Source organism: Dipodomys spectabilis, unplaced genomic scaffold (assembly GCF_019054845.1).
Source record: "Dipodomys spectabilis isolate Male_0828 unplaced genomic scaffold, ASM1905484v1 ptg000219l, whole genome shotgun sequence".
NCBI classification, from domain to species: domain Eukaryota; kingdom Metazoa; phylum Chordata; class Mammalia; order Rodentia; family Heteromyidae; genus Dipodomys; species Dipodomys spectabilis.
In genome coordinates this window covers 2,802,103-2,829,055 of record NW_024870896.1, presented here as the reverse complement: position 1 = coordinate 2,829,055, position 26,953 = coordinate 2,802,103, and the positions used below count along the sequence as shown (strand labels likewise).

The window sequence follows — 26,953 nt, the reverse complement described above, 5'->3', positions numbered from 1 at the left end:
CAGCCTTGGGCTAAAATCACCGCCCCTGGTGACAGCAGTTATTTGTCAATCATGGGACTGTGTTACATGCACCCTTCCACGAGGAGATGGATGTGGACAAAATGCAGACCCGGCCGGGTGCCGGTGGCTCACGCCTGTAATCTTAGCTACTCAGGAGGCTGAGATCTGAGGATCACAAGCCAGCCTGGGCAGGAAACTTGGTGAGAATCTTGTCTCCAAGAAACTACTGAAAAAAGCCAGAAGTGGTGCTGTGGCTCAAGCAGTAGTGCTCTTACCTTGAGCAAAAGAAGTTCAGGGACAGTGCCCAGGCCTAGAGTTCAAGCCTCAGGACCAGCAAAACCAAAACCAAATGCAGAACTTGCTCGTTAGACTACAAGTTCTTGGCTTTGACAACAGATGGGCCAGGAGGCAGGCAGATTCTTCACCAAACTGGGGCAGGATTGCTGTGTGCTCTTCAGAGAAGAAGCCACCAACTCTTCCCATCTTTTGTGACTGGCATGTCCCATGGTGGCAGTGTTCAAGCATGACCCATGGACCAGCAAGCAAATCTCCAGATCAGCTAAGCCTCAGGTTCTCTGGATAGAGGCTTCCTTTCAGAAGCTAAGAGAATTCCTGGAGAAGGCTTTTTGATGCTGTGGCAAAAGGCCTGAGGGAGTCTTAACTTTATGATGAATAGAGGTTATTTTAGCGCAAGCACCCTGGCCCATCCCCTTTGGGCTGTTCCCCTCATGGTAAGTTACAGTGGTGGGAGCATGTGCAGGAGGAGCTCCTGCACTAGCCCAGACTCACGTTGAATCTCGATCCTCACATCTCAGCCTCCCGAGGAGCTGGGATTATAGCTGTGAGCCACGGGCACCCAGCAACAAAGTGTTTTTCTCTTGAGTCAGTGTGTTCATGCATTCTGAGATGGTTTTTGCGTTCTAGGGCTGCTCAGTTTCTACGCAAAATGGCAGATCCGCAGTCCATCCAGGAGTCGCAGAATTTGTCCATGTTCCTGGCCAACCACAACAAGATCACACAAGTAAGGCGTGGTTCCCGATGCACTGCCCATGCGCCAGGTCACCGCTGGGGCTGACATGCCTCTCTCTCTCTCTCTCTCTCAGTCTCTGCAGCAGCAGCTTGAGGTGATTTCTGGCTACGAAGAGCTCCTGGCAGACATTGTGAATCTGTGTGTGGACTACTATGAGAACAGGATGTACTTGACGCCTAGTGAGAAACACATGCTTCTCAAAGTACGTGTGTGGGGGGAGGGACAGCTGGTAGCATGGAGCAAACACAGCGCACGCAAAGGCTGTACATCATCTTGTGGCTCCATTGTTCTGCTGTTACCATGTGTTGCTTCATGGTGCAATATGGCTGCTGGAGTTCCAGCTATCACTTCTGCATATTTTTAAATTCTCATGCTGTTAAGTATACAGCCACAGCCACACATTGACCCCAGGAGAAGATACTTAGGATGCAGAAGGTCCTGCATCAAGGATTTTCTCAGTATTAAGCTGCCTTTAGGAAAAGCTGTGTGACATCCCCCTTTCTTAAAGATGTGACCCCCCTAAGAATTGAATACAGTCGTCCCTACTTGTCTATAAGGAATTGGTGCCAGGACTCCTTCTTGTATCAAAATCCATGGGTGCCCAAGGCCTTTAAGTAAAATAGAGTTGGAGCATATGGTTTATGCACATTCTCTGCTTCAAATCATCTACCACCGAGCCACCTTCCCAGCTCCAGCTTACCTATCGGACATAGCAGTTCTAGATGACCCCGACCTGCACAGTTTTAAGGGAGTAGATTTGCTTCTTTGTTTTTTTAATAGCTGGCTTGGAAACCATCAGGCCCTTTGTAAAATGGTTTCAGTGGGGAAAACCTGAGCACCAGCTATAAAGTATCTTTTATGTGTGTGTCTGTATACCGCCAGTACTAGGACTTGAACTCAGAACCTCTTACTCTCACGTAGCTTTTTTTGCAAGGCCGACACTCTGCCGCTCGAGTGACAGCTCCATTTCTGGCTTTTTGGTGGTTCATTAGAGATACGATACTCACAGATTTTTCTGCCCAGGCTTGTTTGAATCTCTACGTTCAGATCTCAGCCTCCTGAGTAGCTGAGATTACAAGCATGAGCCACGGGTGCCCCAATCTTAGGCACTTTGTTAAAAAGAAGAGTGACTTGGGATGTGAAGGTTCTCCACTGTATCAGGGTAAATCTGTGTGGGTCAGTTCACAGATTTGAATGTTACTGCATTGTCTTGTGGTTTTGCAGGTCATGGGATTTGGTCTATATTTGATGGACGGAAGTGTCAGTAACATTTATAAACTTGATGCCAAGAAAAGAATAAACTTATCCAAAATTGACAAGTATTTCAAGGTGAGTTTTAGGTGTCTATGAATTTTTGATATGTTTCTGTCTGATCTCTAGCACTGGGGAGAAAAATGTTTCTACTGACGTGTGCAGCTTGAATTCTTGCCAAGTGAACCCCAGCATGATTGTGATGCATGTCAGGACATGCAGAAAGGAGAGGAGACACCCCGGGGCGTAATCTCCCATTTGCAAAGGAGGCTGATCTGTTTTTTCTGCTCTGCCACATTGATTTCATGTATTTATTTATTTTGTATCTGGTTACTTGCACTCAATTTTTTTGTAGGAACCTGGATTTGCTTTTTTTTATTTTTTAATGAGCTCAGGAACAGTGCCCAGGCCCTGAGTTCATGCCCTACAATGGACAAAAAGAAAAATCTCTGTAGACAGTAGAATTATGAGAATTTTCCTCTGCGTTATTTTCTAGAAGCATTGTTCCCTTTCTCTTCTAGACATATCATCCCTCTGGAACTGGTTTCAGTGTAGTGTGTGGGGTTGGGATTGACTTTCATGGCATTTTTCCTAATTTGGAAAATACCCAGTTGACCCTGCGCCTTTGGTGCACAAACCACCTATTGCTCTATTGTTCGGCGGCCATGGTCAGGTTCTGACTGGCTTGGGGATCTGACCTGTTCAGTCTTTCCTCACTCTGGGACCACACTGCCTTAACTAGGCTTCAGAGACATGCTTATCTGGAAGAGAACATCTTCCAGTTTTGTCCATCCAGATGGTTTTAGATGTCATCCTTTGGAGATACAATTTAGACCTTAGTTTGTAGATTTAGACATAAAAGCACTTCCTTCCAGAGTACTGATTGGGATTCCACTGAACATACAGATGGCCAGCTAGAAATAGAGCTCACTGGTAGACCTTTTGCTTAGCATGCAGAAGGCACTAGGTTTGATCCCCAACACCACTAAAAATGTGGAATAAAGCAAATAAAAACAAGATACCAAGGCTTCTAGTACATACAAGTGAGCACTTGCTCCATTCATTGAGAAAAATCTTTTTGAGGTGATGTAGCTTTATTTACACATATTTTTAAAGTTTTTTTTATGCTATTGCAAATTGTGTCTCTGTAAATTTTCATCGTCTACTTGATTGTTGCTATTATTGAGAAATGAAGTTGATTTTGTGTCTGTGACTCTGTATGGACCAACAACATAGATGAATGCTAATGTTTGAATACTTTTTCCATCTTTTTTTATTCTTTTTTTCCATAGTTCATTCTTTTCAAGATGAACATAGAAGTTATTTACAGGTTTGTGTTTTTTTTTAGTTCAGTGTTTTGCAAGAGGCAGCATTCAATCCAAACTATTCACATTAGACCTTTTCTTATTATTTATGTATTTTGTGACTAAATATCCATATGATCCTACTTTTTGTTTGTTCTTTGAATACAGCAACTTCAAGTTGTTCCACTGTTTGGGGACATGCAAATAGAACTGGCAAGATACATCAAGACCAGCGCCCACTATGAGGAAAATAAATCTCGGTAGGAGGAGAGTAAACCTGCATAGAGACCTATCTGTACCATCCTGGCAACTCTGTATGCTGTGACTGTCTTACTGAACTTAGAGTACTAATCCAAATGACCTACATTGCAGAACTGACTATCCAATACTTTTCAATACTAGCCAGTACTTCAATACCTTTCCACATGTCGCTATTTACATTTAAACTCATGGAAAAATCCAGTTAGATTTTTAGTTTCCTTAGGAAAGCAACCATACTTCTAGTGTTTAGTAGTTAGGGTAAGTGGATTAGCACAGATTTAGAACATTTTTATCATTCCACTTGTTTCTACTGGCTTGTAGAATGTAGAAGTGTAAAATAACACTCCGTGCTTTCTAACAAACCCTGCAAACAAAGTTGTCCCCCGTGACCCTGCAACACGTGTGTATCTTAACAGTTTTATAAAATTGTCCCCGGGTGTCTAGCCTCTTCTTTTGTTTGTGTGACATCAAAGGATATCGTAAAAACCAAAACACATGGTGACTCTGATGGATTTGACAGGGAAGAGGTAGCCCACAAATCTTCCACCCTAGACAGAGAAAGTTGGCAACTTCTTTCCTTATGGGTTTATAGCTCACTATTACATATGAACCTCAACACGCAATACTTTTTAAAATCTACTTGAGTAATAATATCTGCTTTACTGATAATAGTGTATGGTTTTAGGTTGAATGTCAGCCCTACTCCCATCACTACCCATTAATATGTATTGGTTATTTTGAAATTTATTTTTCTTTTTTTTGTGTGAAGGTAGTGGAGCTTGAACTCAGGACTGCATTCTTGCTTGGCTTTTTCACTCAAGTTTGACACTCTTACCACTCACAGTAACACTTTTGGCTTTTTGCTGGCTAATTGGTGATAAGAGTCTTGCAGATTTTTCTTCCCGGGCTGACTTAAAACCTCGATTCTTAGATCTCAGCCTCCTGAGTAGCTAGATTTTAAGCATGAGCTACTAGTGCCCAACTGACAAAATACTTTGTTCGTCACGGGGCTTGAACTCAGGACCTGGGCACTGTCTCTGAGCTCTTTTTCACTCAAGGCTAGTGCTCTACCACTTTGAGCCATAGCACCACTTCTAGTTTTCTGATGGTTCATTGGAGATAAGAGTCTTATGGACTTTCTTGACCGAGCTGGCTACAAACTGTGGTCCTCGATCTTACCTTCCTGAATTGATTACAGGCATGAGCCACCAGCACCTGGCCACAAAGTACTTTTTATTGTAGATTCCACATAGCCCATTGAGTCTTATAGTATATTTTTATTTGTCTGTGCCCAGAGCAGCCTGGGGTTGCCTTTTAGCCATGGTTTTGATAGCTAATGTATCTCAGTCTGGAGTTGGGAAACCTTCTCTGTAAAGGAAGAGAGTAAGTAGTTCAGTGTTAGGTTCTTTATGGAGGGGGGAGGGGTTAGCTTCCACAGTTCTTTAAACATGTAACACGATGGTATTGTTCCTCGTACTATGCACAGTGCCCACAGCTGCCCGGGCCTGGGCAGTGCATTAGCTCGTGTCAGCCTTCCTGTGGTAACACAGGCCTCTGCCTCACACCCAGGTGGACCTGCACGTCTTCAAGCAGCAGCCCTCAGTACAACATCTGTGAGCAGATGATCCAGATCCGGGAAGACCACATGCGCTTCATCTCAGAGCTGGCGCGCTACAGCAACAGTGAGGTACTGCCCGCCACCACACCACAGCCAGGGGGGACCTGGGGTCACTCACATGTGCAAAAAGACTCACTTTTCCAATTTTATTCTGCTGCTGGTAATGGAGCTTGGACTTCAGGGCCTAAGCAGTGTCCCTGAGCTCTTTTGCTCAAGGTTGGTGCTCTGCCACTTGAGCCACAGCTCCATTTCAGCTTTTTGGTGGCTAATTAGAGATAAGAATTTCATGGATTTTTTTTTTTTTTTTTAATGTGTGTGTTTGTGCCTATCCTAAGGCTTGAACTCAGAGCCTGGGAGATGTTCCTGAGGTTTTTTTTTTTTGTTTTTTTGTTCCAGGCTATGGGCTCCACTTCTAGCTTTTTTAGTAGTTTATAGTAGATAGTCTCATGGACTTTTATTTGAACTGTGATCCTCAGATCTCAGCCTCCTGAGCAGTTAGGATTATAGGTATGAGCCACTGGTGCTGGCTTCACATTTATTTATTTATTTGTTTATTTAGTCGGTCATGGGGCCTGAACTCTGAGCCTGGGCGCTGTCCCTCAGCTCTTCAGCTCAAGGCTAGCACTCTACCACTTGAGCCATACCACCACTTCTGGCTTTTGCCACTTATGTGGTGCTGAGGAATCAAACCCAGGGCCTCAGGCATGCGAGACAAGCACTCTACCACTAAGCCACCTTCCCAGTCCCTATTTATTTTTTATTAAATTAAGTAATTTAGCTAGTACAGGAGCTTAAACTCAAGCTCTGTAGGCTGTCCCTTACATTCATGGATGGCACTGTAACACTTGAGCCATAGTTCCACTTCCCGCTTTGTGGTGGTTAATTGGAAATAAGAATTTCATGGGCTTTTCTGCCCCAGATGGCTTCAAACTACAATCTTCAGATCTCAGCCTCCTGAGTAATTAGAAATGCAAGCCTGGGCTCCTGGCTCCTGGCTTATTCTTTTTTTGATTCTGGCGGATCTGAAGTGGTAGCTGGCTGTATTCAGAGTTGGTATTTCCCTTTTCACTCATGATGACAACCATGCTTTCATGTGCTCATTGGCTCAGTTATAAGTCTTTTGTGCAGAATCTATTCAGGGGCCAGGCCAGTAGCTCGCTACTAGAGTGCTTGCCTACTGTGTGAAAAGCCCTAGGATCTATCTGAAGTGCTATGTGGATAAAAAGCACGGTAGTGCATTCCTTCTTGGAACACCAGCACTCAGGAGGCAATCATGAATTGTTGGAAGAGAGCCTGGGCTACGTAATGAGCCCTTTTATCAAACAAAACAAAATGTGTTGAGATCCTTTGCCCATTTTGGGATCTTTTGCACCTGTGACTTTGGGATGGGTTCCTGGAGTGGATTTCATGGATATGGTTTTCTCCTGATGCTCGTGCCTGTGTGCCTAGGTGGTCACGGGATCAGGCCGCCAGGAGGCCCAGAAGACAGACGCCGAGTACCGGAAGCTCTTTGACCTGGCTCTGCAGGGCCTGCAACTGCTGTCTCAATGGAGCGCCCACGTGATGGAAGTGGTAGGTTCTACACCAGGTGGTTTGGAGAATTTAAGGAACTAAATGTGCAGCTACTTTCTGGCTCAGGTTAGAAGTGCTTGTCTTCTAGAATGCGCCAAAAATAATGGGCTCAATGGTATTGGTTTTCTTTAACAATGCTTTTCTTTAACAATACCTTTGATGTTAGTAAAAATTGTTTCTGGTAATATTTACAATTATAGCATACCTTTTGGGGGTTTATATTCATCAGATAAAACGTTTTTAGAAAATAATTGGAAGACCATATGATCATTTCAAAAGAAAATTCTTTTTTTTTTTTGCCAGTCCTGGGGCTTGAACTTAGTGCTTGGGTACTATCCCTGGGTTCCTTTTGCTCAAGGCTAGCACTCTACTACTGGAGCCATAGTGCTACTTCTGGCTTTTACTGTGATTAATTGGAGATAAGAGTCTCATGGACTTTCCTGCCCAGGCTGGCTTTGAACTGCAATCCTCAGATCTCGGCCTCCTGAGTAGCTAGGATTACAGGTGTGAGCCACCAGCATCAAAAGCAAATTCTTTATTCCATTCTAATAAAATGCCTAGAGTCTCAGTCACTCGGCACACAACAGCCAGGCCATTTTGCCTGGTGTAGCTTTTCAACTTGACTTTTAACATGACTAGGGTAGACTGTTTTGTGTTTCTTTAGAGATATATATGTAGGGGTATGGAGAGAGGGAAAGAGGATGGGAAGGGATACAGTACATAATAAAAGGCTCACATTTTGATGGCCTTGGCCAAGGTCCTGTGGGTCAGAACTATTGCACCACTTCCAGTTTTCTCCTGCCCAGGCTGGCTTTGAACCATGATCCTCAGATCTCAACTTTTTGAGTAGCTAGGATTAAGCCGTGAGCCGTCAGCACCTGGTGCATTTTTTTCCTTTTATGTGGAATGTCTCTCTCCTCTTTCTGTCCATACCAGTATTCGTGGAAACTTGTCCACCCAACAGACAAGTACTCCAACAAGGACTGCCCTGACAATGCTGAAGAGTATGAACGAGCCACACGCTACAACTACACGAGTGAGGAGAAGTTTGCCCTGGTGGAGGTGAGGATTCGCGCCTGCTTTCTCTTACCTGTGTGACTTTGGTCTCAGTCTTTGTTGGTTGGTTCCTGGGTCTGTGCTGACAGCCTGCTGTGGGCAGATCACCAGCTCCCTCATCAATGATAATCAAGGCAGGGCAGGGCAGTTTTTTGGGTTAGAAGTATAAGGTGAATGAATTGGCAGTGGAATCTGCTGTGAGAAGGGAGAGCCTTTCCCTAGGCTCTGGGTATTTCCTAGCCATGGTGGCCTCCAGCTGTCTGCTTCACACTATATGTCTCTGTACTGCCTTCCTGGACCTATTCATGGACAAGAGTTCTTAAGTGTAGGAAGAACATTTTATAGTTGTACGTTTCCTGCCTCCTTAAGATATCTTGGCATATTCTTTTTTTTTTTTTTTTTTTTTGGTTATAGGGCTTGAACTCAGGGCCTAGGCACTGTCCCTTAGCTTTTTAAAGAAGCTCTAGGCTAGTGTTCTACCAGTTGAGCTACAGTCTCACTTCCAGCTTTTAGTGATTAATTGGAGATAAGAGTGTCAAGGACTTCCTGCCTGGGCTGAGCTTCGAATGGTGATCCTCCTGAGTAGCTAGGATTACAGGAGTGAGCCACCAGCACCTGGCTATCTTTGTAGATTCTAAGGTCCTGAGAATAATCTACATTGTCTTCCAGGTGCTTTACTCTGCTGTATCTATGGCCTGAAGTCTCAGACATACAAAAACCACTCTTGTCATTCAGAATATTTGCATAGCTCAGAGCCCAGTGAGTTTGTAGAAGCAGGACAAGAGTCAGTCCTGAGGGTAGACCTTTCTTGGGAATGTGGATGTGATCATTCCAGGCCCGGCTGAGTTAAGTCTTTCCTGTACAAGGGTCCAGCCAGATTCTTTTGCTTGAGGAAGTCCAGTTGTCCCAATACCTAGAGTTGAAAAGATACTTTTTCCCATTGAAATGTTTTGGCATCCTATAGAAATCAGTGGACTAAAGTCAGGCACCAGTGGCTCATGCCGGTAATCCTTATAACTCAGGAGGCTGAGATCTGAGGATCATAGTTCAAAGCCATCAGGAAAGTCCATGAGACTCTCATCTCCAATTAACCCACAAAAAGCCAGAAGTGGAGCTAAGGCTGGTAGAGCATCAGCCTCGAATGAGAAAACTCAAAGAGACAGTGCCCAGGCCCTGAAGTCGAATCCAATACCTGCAAGCTCATACATGAACACAAGCAAACCACATCACTAGATTGTAAATGCGAGAGCTTTTATTTCTAGATCCTTAATTCTAGCCCACTGACAGACTATATGTCCTAAAATGATCCATTATCATGATCTAAAATTTTGAATTGTGGTTAAGTTTCCCTTTTTCGTTATTAATCTAATAATCCATGTCTTATTTGTGTATTTGGTTAATACTGCTGGACATCTGTCAAACTTTTAGTTATGAAACAGTTTTTGTCTCATTAATTCAAATATTTATACATTTATTTCTTTTAGGTATTTTAATTTTTTTGAAAAGGCATGGTGAACATTGGGTGGATGTTACTTTCAGGCTTACATATTTATCTGAAGCTGTAGTTTCAGCTTTTAGCCTTCTCCTTTCTCTGCTTCTGAATTACGTAGTAGTTTCATTTTCATTCAACTAGAGTTTCCCCATTTGCTTGTTTTAAATAGGTGATTCCTTTTTTTTGCCCTTTCAGTTTTGATTCGAAAAGCAAAATAAAGTCACCAGGCAATTCTCCAAAGGAGACACATCAAAACTTTACCCACCCGGGATGACTCACACCTACAATCCTCTACTTAGGAGGCTGAGATCTAAGGGTGGCAGTTTGAGGCCAGCCAGGACAGGAAAGTCTTTGAGACTCTTATCTTCATTTAACCACCAGAAAACTGGAAGTGGAGCTGTGACTTAAAGTGGTAGAGTGCTAACAAAAAAGTTCAGGGACAGAGCCCAGGCCCTGAGTTCAAGCCCACAACCACTAACAACCACAAAAATCAAACATAAAACAAAAAAACAAACACCTAACCAGGAGGTCAGGGAAGTGAGTGGCATTGAGACAGTCAGGATCAGGGTCAGACTTAAAGCAGCTGCTGCATTTTCTTCCAGGCATATTTATCCAGAGCGCCGTTATTGCTTAACAAGTGGAATGTTAGCTACAGGGTCTTTTGTCATAGTCTTGTGCGATACTTAACTTTCCAGCTGCCTTCTTAAATCTTCTCCCTTTGAAAGTCATGATGGTGAAACTGCTCTGTTTGAGTCAGATGCATCTGATGAGATTAGATGTTGGCTCAGACAGACAGTCTCCCAGCTGCTACTCAGAGAAAGGGAGTAATAGGATAGCCAGATGCATTGTGGGAAGAAGGTGACATCCAGCTGAGCTGGGAAAGGCTGTCTTGTTTCCTTCCCCCACTGAAAGCCATGTCCTTGGCAGGTGATCGCCATGATTAAAGGCCTGCAAGTGTTGATGGGCAGAATGGAGAGCGTGTTCAACCACGCCATCCGGCACACCGTTTATGCAGCTCTCCAAGACTTCTCCCAGGTGACCCTTAGGGAGCCACTGAGACAGGCCATCAAGAAGAAGAAGAATGTCATCCAGAGGTCAGCCTCCTGCATTCATCTGGTGTACCAATAATAATCATCTTAAAAGGAAGTTGACAGCCAGGTGCTGGTGGCTCACGCCTGTAATCCCAGCTACTCAGGAGGCTGAGATCTGAGGATCGTGGTTCAAAGCCAGCCCAGGCAGGAAAGTCCATGAGACTCTTACCTCCCATTAACTACCTGGATGTGGTGCTGTGGCTCAAAGTGGTTGAGTGCTAGCCTTGAGCAACAGAGCTCAGGGACAGTGCCCAGACTCTGAGTTCAAGTCCCATGACTGACAGAAAAAAAAAAGAAGCCTGGTCTATGCACCATTAAGTCCCCTGTCAGGGATCAGGATTCAGAACAACTCCAGGCCCAGCTTCAGCCCAGTCCTCAATCCCATAATGAATCTCTGGAGCCAGAGGCTTCCCCTTTGTCTCTGGGTCAGAGCCAGCATGACCTCAGCCAGTCAGCCTTCCTAGGTTGGCCCCACCAGATAGGAGCCAACAGGGGATCCGTGCCTTTGTGTTGACCAGCTTCGTCCTCACACTGGATGACAGCCCAGGAAAGCTAGACCCTGCCCCAGCATGGCCCCTGGGGGAGCCAGAACTCAATGGGGCAGAATCCAGCCCTGATCCTTAAGCATGGGGGGTTAACCTCTCAGCCTAGATACCTTCCAGGCGGTCTCAGCACCATGCCCGCAGTTTCTGAGAACCAGCCCACTTTCTCCAGCTGCCAGCCTCCTCTAAGCCAGTTCTTCAGTAACATTTTCTTCTACCTCCTTTGCCTGAGGTAGCTTGTAAGGTGAGCAAGGGGCTCCGGCTAAGGCAGTCAGCACAGAGATGGATACCTTCCAGCAGTTTCCTCATACAGATGAAGCACCATTACTCTCCTGTCCCATTGAGGCATGCTTAGGCTGGTGGGAAATCTGAGATCCTGAGATCTTAGATGCCAGGCTCAAAGACTCTACAATCTCCCATGCATCCAGGAGAAGGCACTTGAATAGAGAAAATAAAATAAAACCACTTTTTTTTTAAGGTCGCCTCTTACAAGGTCACATTCCCGATGATGAGTCTGGACACATGCGCAGTGTCCTCAGTTCCGTTAGTGACATCTCATTCCCATAGGAACTCAGGACCAATCAGCTGCAGGCAGATGGCACCCAGTTCAGGGTGGGCGTTGCCATCTTCTCCCTGCCCTCAGCATGACTCAGGGCCACCTGCTGTGTGTTCAGGAAATAAAAACACTGGTTTCTGGCTTCATCTAAGTTGCTGCTTCTGCAAATAGTCATGTTTCCAAGAATATAGTTTTATGCTTTCCATTTCAGGTTGAAATAGATTATTTTTCACATCCCCCCCCCCCCCCCACCGCCCCCAGAAGAGATTATTTATGCTTTGTTCCTGGCAGTTCTGAGAGCCTGTGTGTCATGATACAGGCCCTCCCCTGATAACTGGATGGGTCTCTCCAGTGTCTTGCAGGCCATCAGAAAGACAGTGTGTGACTGGGAGACGGGACATGAGCCCTTCAATGACCCAGCGCTGCGGGGTGAGAAGGATCCCAAGAGTGGCTTTGACATCAAAGTGCCACGCCGTGCTGTGGGACCCTCCAGCACACAGGTTCTCAGGCCTTCCACCTTCTACCTGGGCTGGAGTAGGGGGTGGGTGGGGTAGGCCAGACTAGAGTGGAATGACATCACCGCTGTCTACTCAGACCAATCCCATTCTGCTGTGGCTCGTCTATATTACACCACCACCACCGGCCACGCGCATGCTCCCCCCTCGCCCCCCCAGGTAAATCTGGGACTTGGGTTGAGACAGCTTTGTGATTCTCTAGTTGGTTCATCGACCTTCAGAAGTGAATTGGCTCCATTGCCTTCCAGTCTCCCAAGATAACAGATCAAAACACCCGGGTTTACCTCTTTACCTGGTGTTCCTTGGTGGTGGTTTAAAATGAATGTACAGTTGTCATTCTTACGTTGCATCTGCAAATGAGCACTCCTGCAGACGGAGCCAGGGGAGACTGTGCCCCTTTGCTTTCCTGTGTCATGGCTGGAAGCCACCTTTGCTGTCTTCTTTCTCTTAATGTGTCCAAGCCTTCTTTAACGTGCTTCTCCCTGACTCTTAATACTTGATTTAATACACCCCTCTGGGACCTGGTATATTTTACTCCTCTCTCTGTTGGAGGCTTTACAGTCTCTTCTGTCAGTCTTCGAGAAAGTTCACCGGTAAAGCACGTGGTTGGCTCGTGATGTCAGGAGGAAGACACTTGGCCCATGCTTTGGGGATGACCCCTCCAGGGGTAGCTCCTTCCCAACTCTGTCCCGTGAATCCATTCCCCATGTCTCCCGCCCAGGCATGTGCGTCGTGTGACTAACGGCTTTCTCCCACCTCTCCCTCCCTGTCTGTCTGTCTGTCTGTGTCTAGCTCTACCTGGTGCGCACCATGGCGGAGTCCTTGAGCTCTGCCGAGCTGCTCAGGCAGCTCAAGTCTCTGGGCATGGAAAGGCTCTTGCATGTGGTAAACGCGTTTCTGAGGCAGTCCTACACCTACCCACCTCTTTTAACCTTTAGTGGTAAGACACCCTTTGTTTTTCTGCGCGATGGTTATGACACGGAGGTGAACTGCTCCGCTCCAAGTTGTTCTCCCTCCCAAGAAGCAGCAGCCTAGCCGCTTAGGCCCCGCCCACATCTCCCCGGAAAACTCTGCCTGGCGCTCTTGTTTGTGAGGAGCAGTCAGGACTTAGCGGAGCAGTCCTTCCCTCGTGGTTTATCTGAGGTCGGCGTAACTAATGTACCATGTGTATTTTCTCCCCACCGATGTTTGCCTCGGATAACACAGCTGTACATGGTGAGAACTATGCTAGAGTCCCTCATTGCAGACAAAAGTGGTTCCAAGAAAACCTTGAGAAGTAGCCTTGAGGGGCCCACCATATTGGACATAGAAAAATTTCATCGAGAATCATTCTTCTACACTCACTTGATAAATTTCAGTGGTAAGAGACAGCGCTGAGCAGAGTCTTGGCTGGGCATGTTCTAACAACTGCTAACACCACGTAGGATGCTTCTGCCTGACCGTTCCTTGCCCCAGTCCTTCCAGGCCACCCCTGCGGTGACCTGTCCTAACCTTTGTGGTGGTGGCCAGATGTTCCGAGGTTCCCTCAGATGCCCTATCCTTGACCTCCGCCATGACCTCCATGGGACTTGGCCCACAGGACAAGGACCATGGGGCTGTGGCCGGCCTTGCAGCCTGAATATGAAGTCTTTCAATCCACAAGGGGTCCAGAACCTAGGCAAACGAACAAAACTCATCATCCAAGTATGGATAAGTCGTAGAAACAGCGCCCCCTGCAGGCAAGGATGTGGAAAGTGGCAGAGTGCCCTGAATCAAGCCAGTCCCCCGTTTGGGTGATACACAGCTCCCTCCACCTGGCACTGGTGGGTATTGTCTGCCTGTGGTCCTCCGTTGAGCCATCTGAGTGCTTTGCTCAGAGTGAGAGCCCTCTGTGCCTTGGCTGCAGTGCTGAAGGTATCAGCTATTAGTTCCAAGGAAGGACAGAACCTTCTGTTGTGGTTTCAGGGTTTTGTTTTTTCTAATCTATCTCAAGTTTTGCATTAGCCTAACTCCCTCACGTCCCACGTGTACATTCAATACTGCATCCGAGACATGGGTGTTTTTCTCAGGGAAATCAAGTCCAAGTTGAGTATCCCTTGTCGGAAATGGTTGGGAAATGTTTCCTGTGATGAGTATTTTTGTAACATTTACATATACAGCATGGGAGATCTTGGGGATGGGACCCGTGTACTTCATACACACAGCATGAAGGTAATTTTATAGAGTTGTGTACTGCCTAACAGCATCTCGATCTCAGCACCTTCCTAATTATGGTCCTATAGGATTTCATCACTTACTAATACAAAGTATAATTGTCTTCACTTGTGAGTACACACATTTCTAGTGTCTTCCCATTAAGCCACAAGAGACTAGATAGTTTTTTGTTTTTATTGTTTTGTTTTCTGCTGGCCCCAGGGCTTGAACTCTGGGCCTGGGCACTGTTCCTGAGCTTTGCAGCTCAAGTCTAGCATGTTTTACTACTTGAGCCACACCTCCACTTCCAGCTTTTTGGTAGTTAATGGGACATAAGAGTCTCACAGACTTTGCTGCCCAGGCTGGCTGCTTTGAACTGTGATCCTCAGATCTCAGCCTCTTGAGTAGCTTAGGATACAGGTGTGAGCTATTGGTGCCTGGATTATGCAGTATTCTGTGGGTGCATGTATTTTGACTTAAGCCATCACATAAGATTAGGTTTGGAATGTTCAACTTATGCATAAATTAGAGCATAAAGACTTTCAGACTTAGCTCGAGTCTGTAATACTAGCTACTTGGGAGGCAGATATGGAGGAATCTCAGTTTGAAGCCAGCTCAGACCTCCTCCCCAAAAATGTTTGAAAGACACCATCTTTTTTTTCTTTGGTTGGTCATGGGGCTTGAACTCAGCGCTTGGGCACTGTTCCCGAGCTTTGTCGCTCAAGACTAGTGCTGTACCACTTTGAGCCATAGTTCCACTTCTGGTTTTCAGTGGTTAATTGGAGATAAGATTCTTACAGACTTTCCTGACCGAGCTGGCTTTGAATAGCCATCCTCAGCTCTCAGCTCCTGAGTAGCTAGGATGACAGGTGTGAACCATTAGCACCTAGCTAAGACTCTTATCTTTTAACTGTATCTTTTCAAAGGCACGGTAGCATTTTCACCTGCCATCTCAGCAATTCATGAAGTGCCAACAAGAGGATTACAGTCCAATCCAGCCTGTACATAAAGTGACCCTATCTCAAAATAAACTAACACAGAGCTGGTAGAGTGGCTCATTGGTGGGTTAGAATACCTGCTTTAGTAAGCATAAGGCCCTGAGTTCAACCCTCAATACTAACCAAAAAAAAAGTTTCAGATGACGGATACTCAATCTTGGTCTTGTTTTCACTTGTCCCCTTTCCCCTGATGCTGCTGAGGAAGGCTGAGGCGGTCCCTGCTGGTGGGTGGGCACTGGCTGCTCAGATACACAGGGCCCGCCCACATGGCTGCACGTGTAGCCACACCCATCCTGATCCTGTCTGTCCTGTGAGGCACAGGGTGACCCCTCCCTGCTCATGTCCACGCTGCATGGCTCACAGCTAATCATGGAGGAGCCAGTGCCCCGCACAGAGCTCCCCCTGTAGCCTCTTCTGTGCTGAATGATTTTGCCTGTGTGTGGAAAATGACATGATGTTATTTGACTCTTTCAAGAAACATTGCACCAGTGCTGTGACCTTTCACAGCTGTGGTTCCGGGAATTCTTCCTGGAGCTCACCATGGGCAGAAGGATCCAGTTCCCTATCGAGATGTCCATGCCATGGATTCTGACTGACCATATCCTGGAGACCAAGGAGGCGTCCATGATGGAGTGAGTGATTGAGGGCATGTGGGACGTGAGCTTGGAGGAGGGCTGGGTCTATTTGCATTCCTTGATGATTTGAAAAATGGAAAGGAATCGTGTCTATATTTAGCTAAGAATTTTTGTATAGCTGGGTCCCAGTGGCTCATCCCTGTAATCCTAGCTACTCAGGAGGCTGAGATGTGAGGATCACAGTTTGAAGCCATCCAGGGAAGGAAAGTTCAAGAGACTCTTATCTCCAGCTAACTACCAAAAAGCTGGAAGTGGAGCTGTGGCTCAAGTGGTAGAGCACTAGCCTTGAACACAAAAGTTCAGGGACCGTGCCCAGGCCCTGAGTTCAAGTCCCAGGACTGGCACACACACATACCAAAGAGGCCATGTTCAGATACTGATTGAAAGAGCCCTCACCGAGCGTCCATTTCTTACCAAGTAATATGCAACTATTGGGTACTGATAAGCAGGAAAGCCAGTTAAAGCTTTCCCTAAAGCTTTCGAGATTGTATAATACAGGTAGCTAATTTCAGGATGTAGTAGTTCATGCCTATAATTCCAGCTACTCAGGAGGGAGATCAGGAGAATCACAGTTCAAGACCAGCAGGGCAAAAAGTTAGTGAGAACCTCCACCTCCACCAACAAGCCAGGCATGGTCATGCATGCTTGTACTCCCAATTTGCAGGATGTATAAATAGGAAGATCAAAGTCTGAGCCCAGCCCCCTGCAAAAGCTCTATACTTTGCCCCCCCAAAATACCTACAGCAAGAATAAAAATGAAGAGTTGGGGGCATGGCTCAAGTGGTAGAGTACATGCCTAGCAAGCACAAAGCTCTGAGCTCAAAATCTTAGTATCCCCCCCTCAAAAAAAGAAAAGAAAAGAAAAACAATTTCATAGCTTCGGGTGGAAATCAGCTCAGGCAGTAGAACTGGTTAAGTTCCTGCTTCACAAGTCTGAATTAGGGAAATGAAATGAGGCAGGGTCTTCATGAATGTGGCTGTCAGAAACACCCCACTCCTTCCCCTCCCCAGGCTGGCTTCTTAGGGGGCCCACCCAGGCCCACATGGAATTGGGAGAGGAAGCTTTGTTTTAGGTTTCAGAATTCTGTGCCAGAGCAGTAGGGTAATCTCTCAGAATAAAAACAGGAATATCGCTGGGCTCAAGTGGCTCACACCTGTCATCCTACCTACTCAGGAATCTGAGATTGGAGGATCATGGTTCAAAGCCAGCCTGGGCAGAAAAGTCCCCATGAGATTCTTACCTCTAATTAACCACTCAAAAACTGGAAGTGGAGCTGTGGTTCAAAGTAGTAGAGCACTAGACTTCAGCAAAAGAGCCAAGGGACAGTGCTCAGACCTTGAGTTCAAGCCCCACAACCCTCTACCCCATCCCACCTCAAAAATTAGGATTATCCTGTGAACCATTTGAGACAGGGCAGCAAGACACTTTTTTGCAAGTCAGTCCTGCAGGTCCTTTGCTGTGCCTAGACATTGGTTAGGACAGTGGCTGTTCGTGTGGTCTGGAGTGGCCATCAGTTCATTCTGCAGCAGTGGGATTCTGAGCAAGACCAGCGCTCACGTTAGAAGCCTTTGTTCACCTTGAAGCTACCTTTCTGCTTGGGCCTGCTTCCTCCTACAGTGTCTCCTGAGGCCCCTGGCCCGCTGCTTTTATCTCCACTCAAGTTGGGAGAGATGGGCTGGGCACCAGTAGCTCACACCTGTCATCATAGCCATTTAGGAGGCTGATAGTCAGCGCATCACAGCCCAAGGCCAACCTGGACTGGAAAATCTGCTAGACTCCATCTCCAGAGTAAACAGCAAAAAGCAGAGCTGGAGGTTTGGCTCGTGTTATAGGTCTAGGCAAGTGAGGGCAAGGCTCTATTTTAAACCTTAATATCTCCATATAAAAGGAAAGAGGAAGAGAAACTGTGGCTCATGTGGTAGAGTGCCAGGCCTGAGTTCAAGCCACACACACACACACACACACACACACACACTCACTCAGTTAACTGGGCTTCTGTGGCTAATACTTAAAATCCCAGCTATTCAAGAGGCTGGGATCTGAGGATCACAGTTCAAGACCAGCCCAGGCAGAAAAAAATCTGTGAGATTCTCAAGCCACACACACACACACACACACACACACACACACACACACACACACTCTCACTTAACTGGGCTTCTGTGGCTAATACAATCCCAGCACACACACACACTCTCTCTCTCTCTCTCTCTCTCTCTCACTTAACTGGGCTTCTGTGGCTAATACTTACAATCCCAGCTATTCAAGAGGCTGGGATCTGAGGATCACAGTTCAAGACCAGCCCAGGCAGAAAAAATCTGTGAGAGTCTTATCTCCAAATAACCACCAAAAAGCCAAAAGTGGTGCTGTGGCTTACTTAAGTGGTAGAGCACCAGTTTTGAGTAGTAAAAGCTAAGAAATATTGCTTAGGCCCTGAGCTCAAGCCCCAACACCTGTACCCCCCCCCCAAAAAAAAAAAAAAAAAAAAAAAAGAAAGGAAATGGAAAGAGAAAAAAAACATGAATGTGAGAGAGCTGAGCTTTCAACCCGGGCTCAACACTGGCCATATTTGTGGTCATTTGTTGGGTCAAAAACATTCACCATTCACCCATCTTACAAAAGTCAGTTCATTCATAAAATAATTGTTTTGATTTACTTTTTTTTTTTTTTTTGGTCTGTTGTGGGCCTGAACTCTGGGCCTGGGCACTGTCTCTCAGCTCTTCAGCTCAAAGCTAGCACTCTAGCACTTGAGCCACAGCACCACTTATGGCTTTTTCTGTTTATGTGGTACTGAGGAATTGAACCCAGGGCCTCATGCATGCAAGACAAGCACTCTACCACTGAGCCACATTCCCAGTCCCCTTGACTTACTTTTTTAAATTGGCACATAATAATTGTATTTATGGAGCACCTATGTTACATTGACACACATAATATGTTCTAGAGTGATCAAGTTGGGGTAATTAGTATATCCATTATTACAGATAGTTATTTCTTGGTAGTGAAACACTAAAAAGGTTTTTTTTTTCCTTGTGCTGCTAATGGGGCAGAGCTGAACTTTGTGCTCTTACTTGGCTTTTTACTCAGGGCTGGTGCTCTATCACTTGAACTACACCTCCATTTCCAGCTTTTTGCTGATTAATTGGAGATAAGAGTCTCATGGACTTTCCTGCCTTGACTGGCTTCACCACAATTCCCAGATCTCAACCTTTTGAGTAGCTAGGATTACAGGCGTGAGCCACTGATACCTGGCCCTCTAAGCTATTTTGTACTATTCATTACATTGTTTTAAATTATGTACTATGTTAATAATCCACATACTATGCCATGGATCCTCAAAACTTAATTTTGTTGCCCAAAAACTCAGTACTTGTGATAAAAGACATTTGGTGGGTGGCTCATGCCTGTTATCCTAGCTACTCAGGAGGCTGAGCTACAAGGATCGTGGTTCAAATCCAGCCAAGGCAGGAAAGTGTGAGATTGTTATCTCCAATTAACCAGCAAAAAGCCCGAAGTAGACCTGTGGCTCAAATGGTAGAACAGTTATCCATGAGCACAAAAGCTCAGAGAAAGGGTCCAGGCCCTGAGTTGAAGCCCAAGGACAAAACAAAACAACCTTGCAAGCGTAATAAATGAGATGGGTATGGCCTTTCTGAACTTGTTCCTCCTGTGGGTTGACACCCAGCTAACCCCAGGTTAACTGAACCCAACTTCCCAGGTGTGTGGCCGCTCCTGGAAGGCACGGCTGCCTGTAGCGCTACAGGAATAGATTTGTTAAACCAAGTGAGAAATTGCCTTACTCAGGTGAGAGCTGCATTTCTCTGAGAGCAGGGACTCTGAGGTCTCTAATGCGGTGGTGTTGTAGGCCAGGAAGTGACGGCTGCCTCCTCCTGCAGGTACGTCCTCTACTCGCTGGACCTGTACAACGACAGCGCCCACTACGCCCTCACCAGGTTCAACAAACAGTTTCTCTACGACGAAATCGAGGCTGAGGTGAGGGTCCGTTCATGGAATCTCCTGTTTAGTGTCCTGTCTCTGACTACCGATGAATTTGAACTTGCTTTAAAATTCAAAGCAGAGGGCTAGAGCTATGGCCTAAGTGGTAGGTAGAAAGCCTGCTTAGCAAGCACCAGGCCTTAAAAAATCAGGTGGGCTGGGCACTGGTGGCTCACACCTATAATCCTAGCTACTCAGGAAGCTGAGATCTGAGGATCATGATTCAAAGCCATCCCATGCTGGAAAGTCTGTGAGACTCTTATCTACAGTTAACCATTTAAAAGACAGAAATGGAGCTGTAGCCCAAGCGGTAGAAAGCTAGCCTTGAGCAAAAACTCAGGAACAGTGCCCAGGTCCTGAATTCAGTCTCCACAATCAGCACACACACACAAACAAAAGATATAAGAACTCCTCCACAAACCGATCCTTGCTTCTGGGCATCCTGTCTTCTCATAAAAACCACCTAGCAGTGTGTACCCAGTTCAGGGAACATGTATTGCATTCCCAAGTCAATATAGGTAGAGCAAAGGACTCCAGCTGCTCAACCTGTGGATCTTAGCTTCCCCTGCCTCTCATTACCCATCTCCTCAACGCCTTATTATGGTTCCAGTGGTTGTGGTAGTGCTAGCCCTAAGTACAAGTAAGGTTACCAATTATAGGGATTTGATTTTTTTTTTACTGGGTATTCTCATGCACTATGTGTAAGGTCCGCTCCTGGATGGCGAGCAGACTCCACCCTCCTCCCAGCAAAGTCTCCACCCAGTACCTGCGTTACCTAGGCAACTGGCACACCTGGAAGAGGTCACATCTGCATCCACTGAGGTCACATCTGAATTTGATGTGGCCACACCTTTCTCCGCCCATACCCTACATAAGGCCTAGCCCAGGCCCGGATGCTCTCTTTTCCAGCTCTTTCTTTCCCAGCTGTCTCCCAGCTCTCTTTCAGCTCTCTTTCCCAGCTCTCTTTCTTTTCCAGCTCTTTCCCAGCTCTCTTTCTTTTCCAGCTCTCTTTTCCTCTTTCCCAGCTCTCTTTCTTTTCCAGCTCTCTCTTTCCCAGCTCTCTTTCCCTTCTCGTTCCCAGTTCTCTTTCCCAGCTCTTCCCCAGTTCTTTTCCCAGGTCTTTCCCAGGCCTTTCCCAGCTGCGTGCAGTGCCAACAGGGCCTGGTGCCAGGTGGAATGATGAATAAACCTACCCCTTACCTGAATACCACGTGCGTGGTGTGGTTCTTACTCAGTCACCTCTTTTTTAAAAACCTAACACTATGCATCCATCCCTGTTCCAGAGGAAACTCCTGATAGCTGGGCACTGGTGGCTCACACCTGTAATCCTAGCTACTCAGGAGGCTGAGATCTGAGGATCACGGTTCAAAGCTAGCCCAGGCAGGAAAGTGTGAGATTCCTTATCTTCAATTAACCTCTAGAAAACTGGAAGTGGTGCGGTAGCTCAAGCAGTAGAGTGCTAGCCTTGAGCAAAAGAGCTCAGGGACAAGCACCCGGGTCCTGAGTTCAAGCCCCACCACTGACAAAAAAAGAAAGAAAATGTCTCCTGAGAAGCATAGCTAGAAGCAGGAGCTAGCCGGGTGCGGGATCCTTGGCAGTGCATCCCTGCTCACCACCAGGAGCACACGGTAAAAAAAATACTTTTTCATGTTTATTTTTGTGTTTTAAGATAACACAAATGATGATTTGGTTAGTAAAAATGGTTTTAGCATGATTTTCAATGGTGGCATGTGGTGGTGACCCTTGGCCAGACCACACAATTTAATGTGCTGTTTTGGATCATAAAAGTATTTATCATAAGAGCCTCAATTTATCACCTTAACAAAAGATTGAAGAAGAAAGAAAAAGTAGCATTCATGCCTATATTCCCCAGCTACATGAGCATAGAAATGAGGAGGATCGCAGATTGAGACCAGCCTGGGAAAGAAGTTAGCAAGACCAATCTCAGCCAATAAGCTGGGTATGGTGGTGCATAGGAAAGTGTAAATGAGTGGATCATGATCCAGGATGGGTTTGGGTCGGGGGAAACTAAAATACCCTGAAAAACCCTGTCTCCAAAACAAGTAAAACATGAAGGTCTGGGGCATGGCTCAAATCCTAGGAGCACTCACAGAAAGAAAGAAAAATTATTATTGCATTTTTAAGTGGTGTTATTTAATCTTGGCTTCAGGATTTGAAATCTAATGACTACTTTGCTTTTCATCAGGTGAATCTGTGTTTTGACCAATTTGTCTATAAATTGGCGGACCAGATATTTGCATATTATAAAGTGATGGCAGGAAGGTGAGTATGCGATTGGTGATTCTCATGCACTGTCGTGGATAATGGGGTCTGATCTTTCCATTCAACACCACTGTGTGCAACGTGTCCTGTCTTCCTTCTGAACCAGTTTGCTTCTTGATAAACGGTTACGGTCAGAATGCAAGAATCAGGGAGCCACAATCCACCTGCCGCCGTCTAACCGCTATGAGACGCTGCTCAAGCAGAGACACGTGCAGGTGAGTCGGGCTAGATAGAGCACCGCACAGGTGGTTTGTAGCTTGCTGGGTGGTTTTTTTTTCTTTACATATAATTTGTTGTTGTATAAGTGTATGTTGTATAAGCAGGGCATGGTAGTATAAGTGTATACACTTATACTAAGTATACACTTATACTACCATGCCCTGCTTAAAATGTTTAAAGACATCGCTGAGTGTCAATAGCACATACCTGCAATCCTAGCTACTAAGGAGCCTTATAGCTGAAGATTTTGGTTTGAAGCCAACTCAGGCAGGAAAGTCCATGAAACTCTTACCTCAGTTGACCACCAAACAGCCAAAAGTTGGTTTTGACAAGTATAAATAAAATTTCATCTGAAATTTTTAAAAATCTAAATTTCTTTTCTTTTTTTCTTTTTGTTTATGTGGTGCTGAGGATTCAAACCCAGGTCCTCAGGCATGCAAGGCAAGCGCTCTACCACTGAGCCACCTTCCCAGCCCTAAAAATCTAAATTTCAACTGCAATTCTTCTACAAATTCTTTTGAACTAAGTTATTTTTTGCTATTGCTTGCCTGTTCTTCATGATTCATAAGGTTTTCCCATTTACTTTTTTCCCCCTACTGACCTTCCCTTTCCTCTCCCTCCCTCCAGCTCCTGGGCAGGTCAATAGACCTCAATCGTCTGATTACACAGCGAGTCTCAGCAGCCATGTATAAGTCTCTAGAGCTGGCAATTGGACGATTTGAAAGTGAAGATTTGACATCAATTGTTGTAAGTATTGATTGTCTTTGCCTCTCGATTGATAAATGGAACTAATTGATCTAGTTCATGGATAGATAATGAAAGATTGGTTCTAATTCAACTTTGCATATGTCAACCGTGTTTAACATGGCCAGGACCTGGCCAGCATGCATATATATATATATATATTTTATGATAGCAATGAACTATTACATAAAACCATTTTGGGCTGGAAATGTGGCTTGGAGGTAGAGTGTTTGCTTAGCAAGCATGAAGCCCAGGGTTCAATTCCTCAGTATCACATAAACAGAAAAACGAGTGGTGCTCTGGCTCAAGTGGTAGAATGCTGGCCTTGAACAAAAGCAGCTCAGGGACAGTGCCCAGGCCCTGAGTTCAAACCCCAAGATTGGCTAAAGGTAAAATAGACTAAGAAAATAGTCATCATGATTATTTTTTACCCATTCCCTCAAGTCACTTTTTGTCCTTTAAGAGTCATGTTGAAAGACTATAGAATAAATTTGAACAAGAACTTGGTGTTCTCAGCAAACTTAGATTAAAAACTAAAACAAGCTGGGCGTCGGTGACTCACACCTGTAATCCTAGCTACTCACTTGGGAAGCTGAAATCTGAGGATCACAATTCAAAGCTAACCCCCAGGCAGGAAAGTCTATGAGACTCTTAATCTCCAAGTCACCACCAAGAAAGCCAGAAATGGAGCTGTGGCTCAAGTGGTAGAGCAGTAGCTTTGAGAAAAACAAACAAAAAAACTTGTCAGTTGTTTATTTTTGGAATTTTTGGTTTCATGTTTTTGGGTTGTGACTGACAAACTGGAGAGCGGAATCAGAAACTAAGCTAGGATTACTCCAAATGTGACAGTTGACAAGGTCATTTGTGAGCATATTTAAATGTTTCCTACCCAATCTCCCCCCCCCCCCCCCCCCACACACACTTTTTTTTTCAATGCTAGGAATTGAACCCAGGGCCTCATGAATACTAGACAAGCACTTCTACCACTGAACCAATGCTTTTGAATAACTCCAGCCAAATTCCTGAAAGCTAGCTACACCCGGCATCCAGCCTGATTGTTTAGCAGAGGATGGGGGTGGGGCCCAGGGTTTCAGTGTTGCATTCGAGCTGGTCATCAATAGGATGGACTGTGCACTGTGGGTAGCTGGAAGGCAGGGACGGGTAGCAGAGACAGGGAGGTGGCCACATTGGAAGAAGGGCAATGACCCAGTGGGATGGCTGCAGAAAGGAGAGCTTCTAAAAAAAAAAAAAAAAAAGCTTTCTGAGATGCCTCTTATGTGTCATACTAGCTGGTCTGGGAATTGAGATCCTCCCTCCCTAGTCTTCTGGAGTAGCTGGAATTGGTCTTGTACCCTGAACCTAGCTCCAGTGAGCTGGCGTTAATGCTCTTAAGACATTAGTTTCATTTCCAGTTTTGACTAAAATTATCTTAAAAGAAATATCACAGCCGGGCGCTGGTGGCTCACGCCTAGCTACTCAGGAGGCTGAGATCTGAGGATCTCGGTTCAAAGCCAGCCCGGGCAGGAGAGACCGTGAGACTCCTATCTCCAATAAACCACCAGAAAACCGGAAGTGGTGCTGTAGCTCAAGTGGTAGCGCGCTCGCCTTGAGCTGAAGAGCTGAGGGACAGCGCCCAGGCCCAGAGTTCAAGCCCCACGACCGACAAAAAAAAAAAAAAAAAAAAGAAATATCACAGAGTTATAACATATCAAGAGCTTGAAATAAGGGTTCGGAACTCTGAACTGAAAATAGTTCTATTCCTGCCTCTGCCCACCTGTTTCATAAATTGCACCTAAATTCTTGAAAGTCTTTGATTAGGGTAGAGTAGTTCCCGATGTGTCCGCCAGAGGGCGCCAATATTTTACTCAGGATAGTATAGTGTTTCCAAGGTCCACTAATTGTATTGGTCTTGTGTTTTTGCTTGATTGCTTGGTAAATACAAAGTGAAGCTGTTTTTTGTCTCTATAAGTAGCTTATACAAAAAAGCCTTACATGGATTTTATACATGGGGGGGGAAAAAGGGGAGAGCTTCAAAGGCTATGGGAGGGTGTGTTTCAAAGCAGGTTTCCGTCACTTACCAAAGCCCTACTGCCTGTATTCTTGTCCTAAACGCTGATGCAACTTCTCATCTGTCCCAGGCACCACATAGTCTGGGAGGGAATTTCTGGCTGCAGCATTAATGCCCCCTCCCTGCTTAACCCAATTCTCATCCCCATCTCCTGGGGCCATGTAGGAGCTGGACGGCCTCTTGGAAATCAATCGCATGACCCATAAGCTGCTGAGCAGGTACCTGACCCTGGATAGCTTTGATGCCATGTTCCGAGAGGCCAACCACAACGTCTCAGCCCCCTATGGGAGAATTACCCTCCATGTCTTCTGGGAACTCAACTACGACTTCCTGCCCAACTATTGCTACAATGGCTCCACTAACCGGTAGGTGTGCTGAGAGCTTTAGCGGGGGGAGAAAGTTCCTTGACACGCCACAACCCCAGGAGGGCATCTGTGGAGGTTGATAGGGAACAGTTTCCCTACTGGCTTCCCCCTTCACTGTCCAGGACACTTGGTCCTTCATTGTTTGTTTATTTTTATTTATTTACTTTTATTGGTTGTGGAGCTTGAATTCAGAGCCTGGGCTCTGTCCCTGAGCTCTCTTGCTCAAGGCTAGCATTTTACCACTTTAAGCCACAGCTCCACTTCCAGTTTTTTGGTAGCTTATTGGAGATAAGAGTCCCACAGGCTTTCCTGCCTGGGCTGCCTTTGAACCATGAGCCTCAAATCTCAACCTCCTAAGTAGTTAGGATTACAGGTGTGAGCCATTAATGCCCGTCCATTTGTTTAATTCATAACTGCAGCCCTGGACCAACCCTTGGGCAAGTGATGGGAATGGAGGGACTGCTTCAGGGAAGTGGTCATTGTTTCTAAGATGCTTGTTTGTATCTCTAGATAGAGTCTCACAGTATGCTGGAAACAGCTACAAGTCTACCTACTCAGACTGCTGTTGAGATGTGGTAGATGTCAGGGGTACACAAGCATGAAAGAGAACCCAATTCTCCTCCTACCCACCCTTCCCACCATATTCCAGCCAAGTCTATTGGCCCAGCACCACAGTGGAGTGCACACCTCACCCCAGCAAAGTGCTTCATTATCAGACAGTTAAAGCAAACCTCTGTGAGTGAGGCTAGGTACAGTAAAACTGTCCACTGGGCTATTGGGTGAACCACATCCTTCCATAGCCAAGATGGTAGAGACATAGCTCAATGTAGCATCAACAAAGGGGAGTTTGATGGTATTTCTTGTAAGTCCATTGGAGGCAGGTACAGTGCCCAGCAGGGTTCAGGGTTAGACCAGGAGCCGTATATTACAGGCCGAGATGCAGGATACCTAGGAATGACCCTCGCTTCTTCATTCCAGCCATGGCACTGCCAGCACTGGGCCCAAATGAAGGTGTCCGTAGACTCATGCTTCCTTTGATCCCTTGGGCAGAGTCTACTTTTCTCTAGCTGCCGGTCATCAAGTGCCGGCATTCCTTGGCTGGTAGCTCATCATTCTAATGTTAGTCTGTCATCGCATGCTATCCTTCCTGTGCGTTCCTCAGTGTCTCCTACTCTCTGCTTATA

General features: G+C 45.8%; 1 protein-coding gene across 2 annotated transcripts in view; it reads left to right on the top strand.

The window, feature by feature from the left end:
* The window catches only part of Cyfip1 (cytoplasmic FMR1 interacting protein 1), a 65,557-nt gene that overhangs the window by 22,483 nt on the left and 16,121 nt on the right, over positions 1–26,953 (top strand). Inside the window, exons 7-22 of one of the 2 annotated variants that reach the window (XM_042697426.1) lie at positions 925–1,021; positions 1,104–1,232; positions 2,255–2,359; positions 3,754–3,845; positions 5,416–5,533; positions 6,914–7,036; positions 7,973–8,098; positions 10,512–10,678; positions 12,126–12,273; positions 13,495–13,648; positions 15,934–16,090; positions 19,991–20,087; positions 22,297–22,373; positions 22,480–22,588; positions 23,220–23,339; positions 25,570–25,769. In XM_042697426.1, the coding sequence (XP_042553360.1) occupies positions 925–1,021; positions 1,104–1,232; positions 2,255–2,359; positions 3,754–3,845; positions 5,416–5,533; positions 6,914–7,036; positions 7,973–8,098; positions 10,512–10,678; positions 12,126–12,273; positions 13,495–13,648; positions 15,934–16,090; positions 19,991–20,087; positions 22,297–22,373; positions 22,480–22,588; positions 23,220–23,339; positions 25,570–25,769 (2,019 nt within the window). Of the gene's footprint in view, positions 1–924; positions 1,022–1,103; positions 1,233–2,254; positions 2,360–3,753; positions 3,846–5,415; positions 5,534–6,913; positions 7,037–7,972; positions 8,099–10,511; positions 10,679–12,125; positions 12,274–13,080; positions 13,229–13,494; positions 13,649–15,933; positions 16,091–19,990; positions 20,088–22,296; positions 22,374–22,479; positions 22,589–23,219; positions 23,340–25,569; positions 25,770–26,953 lie in introns of both variants that reach the window. The other variant, XM_042697428.1, reaches the window with a different exon arrangement.